Raw genomic sequence first — 15013 nt, forward strand, 5'->3', positions numbered from 1 at the left:
TTGACTCGTCGGAGAGACATGTCGTTTCACCCAAAAGTTCATCGTCTTTCGGGAGGGAATCTGGTTTGATCACGCGAAGTAAAAAAAAAAAGAAAAGCAAAAAGTACAAAAAGAAGGCGAGTGAAAACCAAGAGTTCCAGATCCGCGATATACCATTGTTGTTCTTGCTTTGTGCGAGATAAAAAGTTGGAAGGTTTGCTGCTTCAAAAGATTATGTGTTTTACTTGCGTCGATTCCACCTGGGAGGTTGTTTGGCTTACTTTCTTGTGTTTTACGTGTCGTTTCCTCTGGCTTTGACGGACTGATTTATGTTCGGGTGTTATAAAGAGAAGGGGCGGGTTCACGGTTCTAACCGATCACGTCCATCATGGCGACATGATTGTACGATTCTGATGACCTGCAATGACGATGTTATGTTTTATGTTTTTATCTTGATGTTGATGTTGACGTTGACGTTGTTGACGCTGGTGTTGAGGCCGATGCGCCTGTTCATGTCCATGGATTGATGTCTATCTGTCTGGCTGTCTCCTGTCTCATGTCGGTTCACGCAAGCGTTTGTATAAACTTTCGTCTGGATGACATGACCACTTGTTCTTTCGTGCGTTTGGTTTTGTTGTCAGCTGGAAGAAATGAGTAGTTGACAGAGGAAAAGGTATACCCATTTGATTTAGCAATGTACTGTCTTTCTTATCCTCTTTTCTCCCGTTCTGTCTTCCCTCCCTTCAAGATGATCACATAGTGAGTGGTCTGGCTGTAATACCCTGCGCATTTATGATGAATCAATTTGGAGCCCTTTAATATAGTACAATACAGTGCCATGGGCAGGGCCGGTCTGATCTCTGAATCTTGAGTCAGGTCTTCCGCACAACCAACGCCAGATATCCAAATAACCTGTACACCGCAATGATGCCAACCAGGATGCCCACCCATTTCCCCGTTCGCCCCGTGGCATACCCATACTGGCTCAGTACCCCCTTGCCTTGAATGAGGCACTGGTCTGCCAGTTCCGTCTGGTACATGCAATTACAGCCCGGACCGCAGGTATACGTTCGGTCCGAAAATTCATTGACCATCATACCTTGGAAGACGTACGCCTGTTACCGCGTCAGCGTGAAATGTGGGAGACCGCGCCCGGATGTTAGCAAGGGGGCCTCTTACCTGGTAATCGATATAATGAAACACATACTTCCAGAACGGATTGAGAATCGTCGGAGAGACCAGGAACCCGCCCACGCTCATCCACAGCCCGTTGGCGAAAGCGACCAAGGCTAACGAGATGACAAAGTTCGGGAAGATGGAGGTCACAAGCACCACCAGCGACTCGGCGGCCACCAGATCCAGGAAAAGCCACATGACCCAAGTGAAGAAGGCGGATGCCGTGGGCTGGAAGTTGGAGAGATAGTAACTGACTACCGAGAAGAGTATTGCAATTAGAACTAGATGGGAGAGATTAGCATTTGCAGGGGATTGTGTTTGGGATATAAAAGCAAAGACGAACACAAAAATGGAAGACCGATAATAAAATTCGAAATGAGGAAAGGGAGCGCTCCGTAGAGTCCGTTTGCCCGTTCTTTGACGAAGGTGGAGCGGTCCTCCAGGAAAGAAGGAACATAGGCCACGGCCATGAAGCTCATGAAGGCAGAGCCGAAGAACTGATTTCTGTAATTAGCCAGTGAGCTTGAATTAGGGGGTTATGAACGCATCGGGGATTGAAGTACAAGTGCATTGATAAATGGCTGGATGTATTCCTGCGAGGTGTGTAGACGCAGCCATACGGTGCCCATCATGATAGCCAGTCCTGGGTGATGTTAACAACTCTTCGGTCGGTGGACAAGGATAGTAACCAAGATATACCTAGATACATCACAATGCGGATGCCGTATGCTACCACATCACGATAACTTTTGATGAACAGTCGGTGCAGAAGAGACATCGTGACATGGAGGATATTGGGTCGACCGAGCTCGTCCATGAAGACCTTTCCACTACCCTTTGTTTGTACACCCTCGATCCGCTGTGCTAGGGCAGTGCATGTGGTGGACTGCATCCAGGCAGATTTTATAGTTTCGACTTGACCCTGGTCACCCGTGAAATCGGAACTGACGATGTCGAGCAGGAATTCGGCCGGGTTGGTATTCGACGGGATCGGGAGCCCGATAGAATTGAAGTGCGACGAAACGGCGGGCACGGGTCCAAAGTAACAGGTCTTTCCGCCAGAAAGAAGGAGAAGGTTGTCGAAAAGTTGGAAAGTGGTGCTGGATGGCTGATGAATACTGGCGATAATGATGAGCTAGTCATGTCAGTCATATCCATCGTATACTTCGGGCAAGGAAGGGGGGGGGTCCTACATTGTTCTCGACAGCCAGTTTCTTCACGTACGAGATGACTTCAAAGCTGGCAGTAGAGTCTAGGCCGCTTGTTGGCTCATCCAGAAACAGAATCTTGGGACACGTTATAAGCTGGCTGGCGACGCTGACCCGTCGTTTCTGACCACCACTAATCCCCTTGCGGATCGGCGTTCCCACCAGAGTCGACGCTTGGCCTTGGATACCGAATGCCTTCAGGAGGGTCTGGATACGCTCTTTGCGCTGCGACTTTGATACAGATCTGATTTGCCGTCAGCAGTCTTTCCGCCAAGGCAGCTGCCTCCGATGGGACCTACCCGGGTAGAGACAAGTCGGCCGCGAACTTCAATGTCTCATATACCGTCAAAGACCCGATCAGGGCGTCTTCCTGCTCCACGTAGGAGGTGATCCGTCCGAATGTCTCCGTGTCTGGTTTGGTACCGTTGACATGGCAGTCGCCGGTGGTTTTTGCGCCAGACGAAGCCGCGCGGCGGGCCAGGACGTTGAGAAGGGTCGTTTTACCGCAGCCCGAGGGGCCCATCAGTGCTACCAGCTCCCCTGCGATCGGTTAGGGCTTGAGGTCATCCGGGAGGCTAGAGTAGGAGGGGCGATTTACCTTGCTGTACCAGGCCGCTGCTTCCCTCAATCAGGTTTCGCGGCTGCTTCGTTCGACGGTCCTTCACGGTAACGGTGAGGTCAGTCCACGAGAAAGTCTGCACGGCCTGGTTCATGAGGAACTGGTGTTCATTTTGCTCCAGATCGGGGCTATCCAGCCCGGTGATCTCGTGGGCCTTCATCTTTCGCCGGAAATCTGGTCAATCGTAGGGTGTACTAAGAAGGATAAGAAGTATAAGGAGGTGGTGGGAAGCCGGACTCCGGTGGTACCGTCCAGGCTAGAACAGGAAACAGGGCAGTGAAGGGGGAGGAAGTGAAGGTCCAGGAATCCTTGACCAGGCAGGAGGCCAGCTTCTTATAGCCTCAACGACGCCGATTCATTCATCGCCAGCCCTAATGGCTATGGCTTAGTCACCCGTGGTCCCCGACCTACCCGCTGAGTCGGAGTCTTCCTTTTTTTCCCTCTTCTCGACTTCGCCGTCTCCCTTCGGCGGTTCCGAGGCTGAGAGAACCCGAGTTCAGACCAACTCTGTTTCCCTCTTGAGTCCCCGAGGGATTCATTCGTGCGAGAGAAAGCAAGGACGACGACGGGAGGGGCAAAAACAGACCCTGGCTCAGCTGAAATCAACTGCGTGGGCGCCAGAGATGTTCGTGCCACCGTTAGCTCGATTAACCCCGGTCTAGAGGCATGTGTGATGTGATTGCCGTTGGCCCGTTGGACGTTATGCGCGGTGATTGGGCTGCTCGGTCGGTCTTCTAATCCTGAGCTGATTGTTCTATATTGCACCTGCAGCCTGTCAGCGCATTGTTGTGCCCCCCCCTCAGGCTCGTGCCAAGGGCTGGTTGGCCTGCATTAAAACCGGTGGAACTCGACGGCCAAATCCAGTCTAGAATATCGTTCGTTTCTCAATCCTGGTCGCGTGTTATTGGAGCTGCATGCGTGTCGGTGCTACGTGGTGGGATGGGGATGAGCCATGCCCCTAGCATTTAGGTGCGAATATAAAGGCTAGGCGACAACCTTGTGTCACTTTACTCGTTGGTCCGGGGAGCAGTCATAGACCTAAAACTACCAGTTGCACCTCTCTCCAAAGATAGACGGACTGGATTTCCCATTTCCACTAAACTAATCATATAAGTATAACAGGTCACAACTAAGGTATGAACAGAATATCCATGCATAGTACGCCAGTCACCGGCTAAAAGAGCATCGACTCGAAATTCCATGCCATGATCACCAACCTGGACATATCATGGAACCCGTTCTAGGGCCGCCACAGTAACTTCCATCACCGCCGCCTCTCTGCTTCACGCACTACATCATGTCATTCATTAGTGTGGTGCTTGATTAGGGGAAGATCTGGGCTTTCGTACGGTGCCCTTCCTACAAGGCCTGTATATTGACTGTTAGCATCTTTTTCGCTCTGCGGGTCATTGAAGTAAGACTTACAAGTTGACATACGCCATTTTGCAACTTGTTCCATTGCATTCCTGTTGGAGATTGGATGTGAGCATCTGTCTTACGGCCGTGCAGCCGTTCAGCCGGATATTTCGTCGAGGAACTCACTCCACAAAACCTATGTCCATAGCTGCACTCCCCTCCACGCGGGATGAGCTTGCGGGCGGGATGGTCTTCATCAAACTCGATGTCACCTGCGACATATTCGGAACCTTCGGGGCTGGCAGAAAGAGATGGCTCAATGGAGTTAACAAAGCCACGGGATTGATCGTATTCGTCGGCCGCGCTCTGGGCGAGCTTAGCGTCCGGTTCACGAGGTAGGGCCATCACTGTAGCGAAGACAGTCATGAGGGCGACGGTAAGAAACGCAAGGAAGTGCATTTGAGACTGATTGAAGAGCGATTGTGGGAAGAGGAGTTTTGGGAAGGATAGGTAGATGTATGATAGAGAGGATGTTGGCTTTTGCGAGGCAATATATAGACGGCAAGCCTTCCGTTGCAAGCCTGCCGTTCCTTCACTGTTACGCTTCACCTAGGCGCTCTGGTATGCCGGTTGGATATTCCGTACTATGTGAAAATTCCACAATTTGACCCGCGGCTCCAGGCCTCAGCCAGGCCTAGAATCAATTCTATGCGGGGTAGTGAGGCATTCACTTGGTGCACTGAATCCCGACTGCCTAGCACGAGAAGTACAACCTACTTTGCATTATCTCCGTCCATCAAGCCAGATTCCCGGGACCATGGTGGTTGGCATTTCATCCGAAAGGAACGGGATTTCTTTGGTAGGAAGATCCAATATAAATGCGACGTGGCCCTTTTGAAACGACATCTGTGCAAGGTAAGAAGAAAGAGGTGGATGCAGGATAATAGACGATCCAAGTATATATCCTTCCTTCGTGGAGATTCAACCAGGTACGGAGTACATCTCCCTCGGTTCAATATCTCACTGCCGCATCGATTCACTTCTTCACCTGTGAGAGTTCCCGGAGAACCGAGGCACTGGACCTTTCATTTGGACAAAGATGGACACGAGTTGGCACATTCAAAGATTGTTGGCATAGTATGGATCTTTGCGAGATAGGTTGAAGAACAACCGTAGGTTTCCCCTATCTGAACAGACCAGACCACAGAAGTAGAGTTCAATCAACCAAAAAGACCACCACCCTGACCAGCCTGACCATCCCCCCCCGCTTTTCCCGGGCACTGGCACAAATGTAGACCTGAGATACGACCACAAATCTTTCCATCCCCAGCCCCACTCTGCACGGTGCACTAGATGGGCTCTGTTAGACAAGGAGTTTGGAAGGGGGGTTGCTTAATCCATACACTAGTGGGGTTTCCACACCAGCTATTCGTTTATTAGTAGAAGTGCGTACAAGAGGAGAGGGGGAATAGAGAGACTTCCTAGTTGACTCCTGCAATTTTGCAACTGGTGCCGTTGCATCTCTGTTTCAAGATATGTCAGTAAAGCCCGGGAGGTACATTCCTGGGATTGAACATACTCCACAGAATGCCCATCCATTGGGACATTTCCGGCGCTTGTCAATGGGCTCCTCGACGTCAACTCCTGGTGCATCCTGGGGGAGATCAAAGTCCTGGATTTCACCGTGCTGAGTGATAGGGGTTGCCACAGTCATCATGAGGATCGCCATCAAGGCAATGATGAGATTGAGATGGTTCATTTCGGATTTGAGGCGAGAGAGGCAGTTTGAAAGCTCGTTCTGCAAGAGAAGAAGTTCGGATCAAAGCGATGGCTATCGTTGATGGAGGACAACAGATGAGGGCCATAAGTAAGAGGGTTCACAGTATTTATATTCGTCGGAGTGCTGAACGCGTGACCATGAAGCTATTCGGCCATCCGTATAGATTCCCTTTTGCGCCAATCATATGCTTGGTGATCCCATTCACTGCCTAGGTCCTCGACGCATCAACGGTATCCGGGGGGTGGTGCCACCTCGGGATGTTCCAAATGCTGGGGATCTCTATCTATACCAGACTGTCCTTGGTCAGAAGACTTGGGGAGAAATTTGGGCCTGGGTTCTGGGACCTGGAAACCGGTTTAGCGTTTATTTGGGGTGGAGGAAGATCTTTCTTTTTACTTACGTTCAAATTCACGTGCACAATATCAATGAAACAATGAAATCACATATATTGTAAAGTTCTTGGGCTCATACAGGAGAAGAAGTCAGAACATGAGACTGTCATAGCTACATGTAAGAATTCCTCGGTCAGCCCAATCCAACGCACCCCATGACAAGTCGAGTAAACCCCAGTTGTAGCTAGAATTGCCCCGTGAAACTTCCCTTTTATCATTATGTGAGAATATAAGGGATGTTGAAACGATGTCCATACAGACAATCCACTCAAATTACCAACATTTACTTTCCACACACACCCAAGAAGCGCTACGGCTTGGGCCTTCCAGGACAGACCATACCTCAAACCAACCAATTGCACCACAAGGTTTCCCATCCCCACCTCCACTCTGCTTGGTACACTAGAACCAGATGGCCTTAGAGAAAAACGAGGGTTATGGTTGATGAGAGAAGCTCATGGTATTTATGTCTGTCCGAGTGCTGAACTCGTGATTCTGAATCACATCTGACGTTTGAAAAGTTCCCCCTTGGACCAATCGTTTGCTATAGGTACAATCCAATTCACTGCGCACATTCATACAGGATCTTAGCGTGAAGACGCTATTTGGAGGCCATGCAATTATCGGGATGCTCCAGATCTCCACTCATGGGCGATTATCCTGTTGGTTTACGGTCCTTGGCTGGAAGACTACCCAGCGGAGATAGCTAGTTTTAGGTTGCATTTCCATCCTTTGGAGATGGTAATCTAGACCAACCACTTCGGTGTACATTGGGGAGTTCTTTGTGCTTCGGGTAGAGCGTCACATGGTGGTCCATTTGGAAAAGCCAGCGGTGATGAGGCTGTTAGAACAGATGCAGGTGCTGCATTGGGGTTGGGGTTGTTTGGGGAATCATTATGCCTTGCTTGGGGCTTCCAATCGACTTGGTACTAGGCGCACTTTCAGTGGGTGACTTATAGGTAGTACCTGTCGTGGCTGTGATGGGTACCACGAAAATCGTCTCATTCGCAGCACGGGAAAGGAAAGCTTTGGATTACGCTCTGGAGAGAGTCCATTAGAAAGATCTTTGAGCTATAAATAGCAAAGGTCAGCGGTGCGAATTTCATGGCTACACGTAAAGAAACTGCGGTCAAACAAGGGACTTAGATGGCTCGCCGCAGTTGCAGCTAGATGTACCCCGTCGATCTGCGGCTTGCTCGCAGATTAACTTGGGGGGGGGAACGCCGGGGGCTGATCACGGCTGTTTACCGAGTCAGACCAAGCCAGGGGCATCCCTGACAACATCCCTTTACAGGCCTATCAGCGAACTTCGATATGGGTTTATGTCTGGCCGACTATCTTTAGCAGGACAAGAAAAAAGAGAAATGGCAGCGCCAAAATCTACCGAAATACTGCAGGAATGTTTATGAAGTGAGTAATAACGAGTTTTGCTGGTATTCAAGCTATGAAGGATTAAGGAAAATGCTACTTTTTTTGGTCGTAAACGATTACATCCTGTTGACAATGACTGTTAGCACCAACCGAAGACATATCATAGGAAAGATCAAACGTACCGTTGAACGGGGCTGAGACCCAACACCCGCATTCCGTTGTTCAAAACAACTCGGGCAGACTCGTAGAGAGCCATACGGGCCTTCTTAATCTCGGGCTCACTACCCACCACCTTGAGCACGTCGTAACTGGAGCTAAGGATATGCGTCATGCGGAAGAGGTAGGTGAGGACGGTGGTGGGTTCCAGGGTGCGAGTGGTGTTCAGCAGGGTATCAGGCCATTGGGCCAGCAGACGCGCGAGGTCGTGGGCGTGGCGCTCGGTCAGAAGATCCAGGTTGGCGGTGTCAAGCTCGTCGATGTTCAATCCGGACTTGCGGACGATGGAGCACAAACGAGCGTGGGCGTACTGCAGGTAGGGACCGGTGTCACCCTCGAAAGAAGTCATGGCGTCCAGGTTGAAGTCGTAGCCGTTGACACTATTCAAGTTAGTACATTGGGGACAGGTCCATGCAAAAGGGAAGAGATACGTACCGCTTGCCAGTCATGTCCTGAACCATGACGGACGTGATACCCAGGATGTCGGCCGTCTGCTCGGGGTTCTCGACCTGCTCGTATTTCTCCTGATTCTTCTTCATGACCTCGTGCATTTTGTCACCGACATCCCGCAGAATGTCGTCCAAGAACTTGACGGTACCCTTGCGGGTACTCATGCCGCGGACCATGCCGAAGTTGATGTGCTGGCAGCGGCTGGCCAGATCCTTGTGACCCATCAGCTCGGTGACCTTGAAGAGCTGGGCCAGATGAAGGTCCTGCTGGGCGGCAACGACGTAGATCATCTTATCGAAGTGGTAGGCCTCGTCACGCTCAGTGATGGCACCAATATCACGGGTCAGGTAGAGCGGCGTGCCATCTTTTCGCACGATGATGGCCTTTCCGAGCTTCTTGGCGCCGTGCTTAGTGAAGTCCACGATGACCGCGCCGTCGGACTTCTCGGAGACGTTCTTCTCCTCCATGGTCTTGTAGGCCGCGGCCATGCTCTCGTTCTTGATCTGGGACTCTCCCGAGTAGACGTCGAAGTCAATGTTCAGGCGGGCATACGTCTGCTTGTACTTCTGGATACTCAGGTCACGGAATCGGCGCCACAGTGCGAGAGCCTCTTCGTCGCCATCCTCCATGCTCTTGAAGTAGCGACGAGCCTTCTCGTCCTCGCTAACCTCGACGAGCTTGGCGAGCTCCTGCTCGAGAGCAGCCACGTCCTCATTCTTCTCCTTCTTCGCTTTGATCTGCTCCTTCAGCTCCTTGATGGGGGCGTCATGCTCGGCCACGACGTTGTTGATCTTCACGTAGACATCAAACAGGTGGTTGATGGGATCCTGCAACAGCTTCTGCTCATCGCCGAAGTGCTTGTAGCCGTTCGCCAGCAGACCGTACTGCTTACCCCAGTCACCGAGGTAGTTCATCTTGATGACGTCCCATCCCATGACGGTGTACAGGTTCGCCAGGAAACCTCCGATGATGGTACTCCGCAAGTGACCCGCGTGGAAGGGCTTGGCGATGTTGGGGGAGGAGAACTCGACGATCATCTTCTTCTTGCCCTTGGAAGGGTCCGAGGGGTCGCGCAGGCCCTGGTTGCCATTGGTGCCATACACTTCCTTCTCCTTGAGGATGCGAGAGATGACGGTGCTGGTCAAGCCCTGGGGCTTGAAGAAGAATTGTAGGTGCACGCCGAAGGAGGTCGGGGGGTGGATCAGGTCCGACTCGGGGAACTTCTCGGCGAGTTCCTTGCAGAGTTCCGCGGGGTTCTTCTTGATTTGCAAGGAGGGGACCTACAGCACGATCGACGTTAGCTACACAAGAACAGGACCACGTGCAAAGCGCAACCAGTGTCTCCCCCGGTCAGACCGCATGAGAGTAGATCGGGTAGTGATCGCGTACCGGCAGCACCAGGTCACCCTTCTCCAGCGTGTTCGTCCATTGCAAACGGGCATAGATCTTCTCGGACTCGATGCCGGTGGCGGCGCCCAGCTTCTCGGCGATATGCTCACGGTAGATATCGACGGGGTTCAGGGAAGGATAGCAGTTGGGGAACTTGGAGGACTCGGTGGTCGAATGCAGGGTGAGCCCCTCAACCGCAGGAAGGTCCGTCATGGTGGGCACGTCTTGGTACCAGCGGAGGGAAGCAGTTAAAGCGGGACTTTGAGACAAGAAGCGCAAGCAGGCGGGATTAAATGGAGGGGCAGGAGGGGTGAGAAGAGGGGAGCGAAGACGGTGCGGACGATATGACAGGAAGGACGACTGGAAAATGGCGATGGAAAATGGCCGAGCCCCGCTTAGAAGAGGGCGACCCATTCAAAGGGAAGGAGGGGGGGGGTTTTTTTTCTGTCGGTCCTTCCGGTGACTCAGGCAAATGGCGGGCAAAAAAAAGGGAAAGGAAAGGAACGACCCTCCAGGGCGGTGAGTATCCTCCGTCACCTGACGGGGCCTACCCTTGCCCTACTCCGTACATCTATATAGTTACTCCCGTATCTACCCCCTGACGTCATGCGTCTGCATCCCCCAACGCCCGGCGTTTGCTGCTCTGCTCGACGAGACCGCCAGAGCCATGGCGTCCTCTCTCATCCTCACCATCAGCGACCTCCTCCATGACCATGGGACGTAATCGCCGACAAGCCGCTCTCTCCAAGTCCATCCAGCTCGCGCTGTTTCGCGAGCCGAAAGACTTCCAACAGACCTGCACCGGGCAGGTTTTGGCCTTCTTCAGTTTGCTCGATCTGAAACTCCTTCGCTATGGCGACGAGACCTTCCGAAGGATGCGCAATGAGGCGTGGGAGATCGACGAGGACGAATACAAATCCAGCTTCCGTGGCGAAAACAGGTCCCTACTCTTAAAGCCCATGGGCGACCTCGGATTCTCGGGATCGGTCAGTTCTCCGGCCTCATGCCAACATCTCTCACCATGCAGTCGATTGAGCTAACCTCTTCTTGATTCTAGACCTTCCTCAGCACCTCAAACTCCAAATTCCTTGTCAAAAGCCTCCCCCGGCACTTCGAGCACTCCTTCTTCCGCGAAGACCTGTTCCAGCCCTACTACCACCACATTCGCACCCATCCTCAGACACTCCTGGTATGGATCACCGACTATCTCTACGCCCCATACAAATCCCTCGGCAGTCTTCTAAACACCACGCCGGCGCACCACATCATCATGGAAAACGTGCTTTACGGCCGCGAAGAGGACCCCCGCTCCGACCAGTGGGAGACGTACGACCTCAAGCCGATTGATTACTTCTACCCGGAGCGAGACCTGGTGCCCGAACCCCTGGTGAGCGAGGAGACAATCAGCAGGTTGGCGGACGAGTTCCCGGATAAGATCCGGCTGACACGCGCGCGATATGAGGATATGATGAACATGCTGCGGACAGACACGGAGCTTTTGGAGGCGTCCAACACGGTTGACTACTCGCTGTTTCTAGTGCGCTACCCCGCGTCCAGCGAACCGGACGTCGTGGGGAGAAGGGCTCCCTGGCGGGTCGGCGTGCCGTCCACGGATGGGAAATGGAAGTACCGGGCGGTGGTGTTGGATTTCTTCTGGGCCAAACACAAGTTGCACGCGCAGGCCATGACCGGAGTAGTGCAGACGTTCAACGTCCTCGGCCGGCAGGGGCCGATGTCCATCACGACAACGGCGGATGAGTATCAGCACAAGTTCCTCAGCATGGTGGATGCGATGATGGAGGTTTCCTAGGCATGTGGACACCGTTCGTGGGGGTGGGAGAAACGGCGCCCTTGTGCAGATAATACCCGTAATATGCATAATGCGAAATTATATTCTTGAAGTATACCTGTATATGAACCACCAGGTCGCGATCGGTTCGTCCGAATCAATACAATACCAATATCTATCCCGCACATCTACAGGTGTCAGAAAACCTCGGGATGAAAAATAACAACTCATGTCACGTCTAGCATAGCAGGGTCACTGTTGGTGGGAAATGACCTTCTTCTATATCCATCTTTTCGCGTAAAACAGGCCTGGGCAGCCTGCCGTAGCCCTGTCCCCTAATCTAGAAGCAGAAGACCTGGTCTTCGAGCTTGCTAACAGGCCGAGCCTTGGTGTATCCCAGGGACTCGGTGGCCTTCTTCATCGCACTGACCATCGGGGGAGGACCACAGAGGAGGATCTTGATGTCGCTGGCGGGGGCAGGGAGGCGCTCCTGTGTTTGGGGGAAATTCAACGTTAGCCAGCGAAGTCGCAAAGTCACTGTGATTTTCCAAGAACGAACCTTGATCATATCAGGGGTGACGAAACCAACGCCGCCGGTCCAGGCCTCGGAGGGGTTGTTCAGCACGTAGTAAACACGGAAGCCGTCGTCCTCCTTGACGAGCTGCTCGAGTTCCTCCTTGAGCAAAATATCGTCGGGGTTAACGTTGGCGAAGATCAAGTCGACCTGGGTGGTGTCGTTGCCGCCATTGCGGGGTCGGTTGCGGATGATGGCCTTAATGATCTGAAGCATGGGCGTGATACCGGTACCGCCGGCAATCATACCGATGTGGCGGCACATGTTGGGGGCGTACACCATGGCGCCCTTGGGACCGCGAACCTTCATGGTCTGGCCAACCTCGAGGGTGGTCAGATACTTGGAGATATTGCCTTGAGGGTAGGCCTTGACCAAGAGGTCGAAGTAGCCGGCCTCGTTGTCGGAGGAGATGGGGGTGTAGGAGCGCACGACCTCCTTAGGCTGGCCGTCGATGGTGGCGGCCAGCGAGATGTGCTGGCCGATGGGCAGGCCAAGGATATCCGTGGGGCGAGGGAGGGCAAAACGGTAGATGGCGACATTGTGGGAGATGAGGTTCTTTTCCTTCAACACGAAGTCTTGGAACTCGGTGGGGTTCAGGACCTTCCGGGGTTCTGGGAGATGCGCATTCGGTAAGTATAGATGCATGCATACATGGGAATTGCCAGCAGATGGATCACGTACGATTGCCACTGAACAGCTTCCATCCGGCCAACACGGCAGCCAGAGCCACGGCGAAGGGAACATATTCTTGCTTCACAATGAAGGTGCCGAAAACCAGGAGGGCGGAGGGGATGTAGACCCCATTGATATTCTCGGACGACAGAGCACTACGGTTTGCGACAACAGCGAGTCAATTGTCTGGACTTCCCGCATGAATGAGACAAACACATGCAGACATACCTCATTTTGATCAATGTCTCCAGCTACCCCGAAGAGAAGTCACAGGAAGGGCGAAAAGTAGAAGGGGAGGAAGCGGGATGAGGGAGGAGAGCGAAAGAAGAAGAGGAGGAGAGCGAGGGAGCGGGAAAAAGCTCGGGAAGAACAGCGGGACTTGACAGCCGGTGGTACTTTAGGTTATTGTTGATTACGTTGAGGCGGTAACCACCCCGTAAAGTTACGGGCCGTATTGTCGGGATCACGGGACCCGGCGTCATGTGTCACACGTGAAGATAAGGTCGGCGATAGTGGTGCCAGTGTGCCTGGATGCCTGGGTGCCTCGGTCACCGGGATGTACTCAAGGTTCTTCGTCCAATCATTCATTCATCCTTCAGGAATCTTCGTGAATGGAAAGGGTGGACGACTGGATGTACTCGATGTACTCGATTTTTCCAATGCACTCCGCTGTACCCAGTGTATACACTATGGAATATACAATTATAGTACACAGCACTCCGTCCGATCACAGTGGGGCCCCTCACGATGATTCCCTTCCTGGGGTAAAGATTCCCGCTGTTCTACTTCTACTACCAGCCAGCCCTGCAGCGCCAACGCGACCCCTCCCTTTCCTTTCCCTTTGTGAACAAGATTTCCGATCCCTTCTCCAACTAACTTTCCCCTTCCCCAATTTCCATCCTCTTCTCCCCCCGCCTCCTTCTCTCCCCCCTCCTTGCCAGTCATGGCCGCCGCCGAGGAACCTCCTGCTTTCAATCTCACCGAAGTCGATCGAAAAGTCCTGTCTCAAACGGACGAGGAGTTTGAGTATCACAGCTGGGACGAGTTGAAATCCATCATCGGTATGTTTATCAGCGTTGGGTCGATCTACGGAACACACTCGGAGGGTTCCGCATTCTCCCCTCATTTTTCAGTCCGACCGGAACTCCATCCCTCTATTTTGAGTCGTGAAGATTAACCCCAAGTTTTTCCTCGCACGTAGCACGGAATGATCTCGGCGTGCTCAAGCGGAAACCATCCGATTTGATCCGATACCTGGCGTGGACCAAAGACATCAAGACGCAGTACGGCTCCATCACCGCCTACATCTGCCAGCGTCGTCTGCACTGGCATTTGCCGGACCTGTCTGCCACCACCGGTACGGGCGAGGCCGACAGTGGACCCGTCTTTCCCTTCAAAAACCCGGTCCCCTTTGCCGATCCCGCGGACTACAAGATCCTACGCAATGACTGGCCCTACGGCTGGACCCCGGGCATCTCTCACTTGGTGGTCTGGCTGAAGACCCCCGTGCCGGTACACGGCGAGAATGGCGACATGACCGACGAGTCTCACTCGCTGGTCGAGGGCTTTGTCCGGAGAACTTTCGTGGATCGCCTGGCCAAAGAATCTGCCACCTTTCGCCATCCGGATGCGCATGTGCAGTGGTTCAAAAACTGGACGGCGCTGCAGAGTGTCAGGAGCTTGGAGCATATCCATGTCCTGCTCAAGGACGTCCCCGAAGACATCCTTCGCGAGTGGACGGGGGAGGACCTGCCGCAGAATTAGGTCGACGCATACACGCAGCATCCATGTCCCTCTCTACATAGACAACCCGCTGTAGACTAGATGGTTTAGGCCGATAGAGAATCAGATACACCAGACGGTGGCATGGAAGACAGAAAAGCTTTAGCATTGGGAATCTTGCGAAAGAAACGATAGCCCCGCAGTAGTTAAAGGTACAGGAGAATGAAAAGGGGGAAATAAGAGAGCTTTCATCAGAAATAACCTCAAGGAAAATCAATCAACAAAGAAAATAGCAAAAACTTGGTCCATCATTAATATAC

At 52.6% G+C, this 15013-nt stretch overlaps 7 protein-coding genes across 7 annotated transcripts; 2 read left to right on the forward strand and 5 right to left on the reverse strand.

Moving 5' to 3' along the window:
* Positions 1 to 851: 851 nt before the first annotated feature.
* Positions 852 to 3142, reverse strand: KD926_002763 (putative ABC transporter; the record flags this gene model as incomplete). Its single annotated transcript, XM_053097232.1, has 8 exons — positions 852 to 1094; positions 1159 to 1436; positions 1499 to 1652; positions 1719 to 1798; positions 1855 to 2290; positions 2349 to 2607; positions 2663 to 2903; positions 2962 to 3142. 8 exons carry the CDS (start codon positions 3140 to 3142, stop codon positions 852 to 854), a joined length of 1872 nt encoding a protein of 623 aa, XP_052958853.1.
* Positions 3143 to 4341: 1199 nt separating this feature from the next.
* KD926_002764 (uncharacterized protein) lies at positions 4342 to 4797 on the reverse strand (the record flags this gene model as incomplete). Its single annotated transcript, XM_053097233.1, has 2 exons — positions 4342 to 4350; positions 4408 to 4797. The coding sequence occupies 2 exons, from the start codon at positions 4795 to 4797 to the stop codon at positions 4342 to 4344; spliced, it is 399 nt and encodes a 132-aa protein (XP_052958854.1).
* Positions 4798 to 5819: 1022 nt separating this feature from the next.
* KD926_002765 (uncharacterized protein) lies at positions 5820 to 6097 on the reverse strand (the record flags this gene model as incomplete). The annotated part of the gene is made up of 2 exons (XM_053097236.1): positions 5820 to 5861; positions 5918 to 6097. The coding sequence occupies 2 exons, from the start codon at positions 6095 to 6097 to the stop codon at positions 5820 to 5822; spliced, it is 222 nt and encodes a 73-aa protein (XP_052958855.1).
* Positions 6098 to 7997: 1900 nt separating this feature from the next.
* Positions 7998 to 10350, reverse strand: KD926_002766 (arginine--tRNA ligase; the record flags this gene model as incomplete). Its single annotated transcript, XM_053097237.1, has 4 exons — positions 7998 to 8004; positions 8064 to 8477; positions 8533 to 9827; positions 9937 to 10350. 4 exons carry the CDS (start codon positions 10348 to 10350, stop codon positions 7998 to 8000), a joined length of 2130 nt encoding a protein of 709 aa, XP_052958856.1.
* Positions 10351 to 10643: 293 nt separating this feature from the next.
* Positions 10644 to 11746, forward strand: KD926_002767 (phosphatidylinositol phosphate kinase family protein; the record flags this gene model as incomplete). The annotated part of the gene is made up of 2 exons (XM_053097238.1): positions 10644 to 10922; positions 10994 to 11746. The coding sequence occupies 2 exons, from the start codon at positions 10644 to 10646 to the stop codon at positions 11744 to 11746; spliced, it is 1032 nt and encodes a 343-aa protein (XP_052958857.1).
* A 319-nt stretch (positions 11747 to 12065) lies between these two features.
* Positions 12066 to 13204, reverse strand: KD926_002768 (cytochrome b5 reductase family protein; the record flags this gene model as incomplete). Its single annotated transcript, XM_053097239.1, has 3 exons — positions 12066 to 12910; positions 12981 to 13126; positions 13200 to 13204. 3 exons carry the CDS (start codon positions 13202 to 13204, stop codon positions 12066 to 12068), a joined length of 996 nt encoding a protein of 331 aa, XP_052958858.1.
* A 710-nt stretch (positions 13205 to 13914) lies between these two features.
* Positions 13915 to 14735, forward strand: KD926_002769 (GIG1 family protein; the record flags this gene model as incomplete). The annotated part of the gene is made up of 2 exons (XM_053097240.1): positions 13915 to 14032; positions 14173 to 14735. 2 exons carry the CDS (start codon positions 13915 to 13917, stop codon positions 14733 to 14735), a joined length of 681 nt encoding a protein of 226 aa, XP_052958859.1.
* Between the last annotated feature and the right edge of the window lie 278 nt (positions 14736 to 15013).

The sequence above is a fragment of the Aspergillus affinis genome (genome assembly GCF_023601865.1).
Source record: "Aspergillus affinis strain CMG 70 chromosome Unknown NODE_15_length_407527_cov_87_040692, whole genome shotgun sequence".
Classification (NCBI taxonomy): domain Eukaryota; kingdom Fungi; phylum Ascomycota; class Eurotiomycetes; order Eurotiales; family Aspergillaceae; genus Aspergillus; species Aspergillus affinis.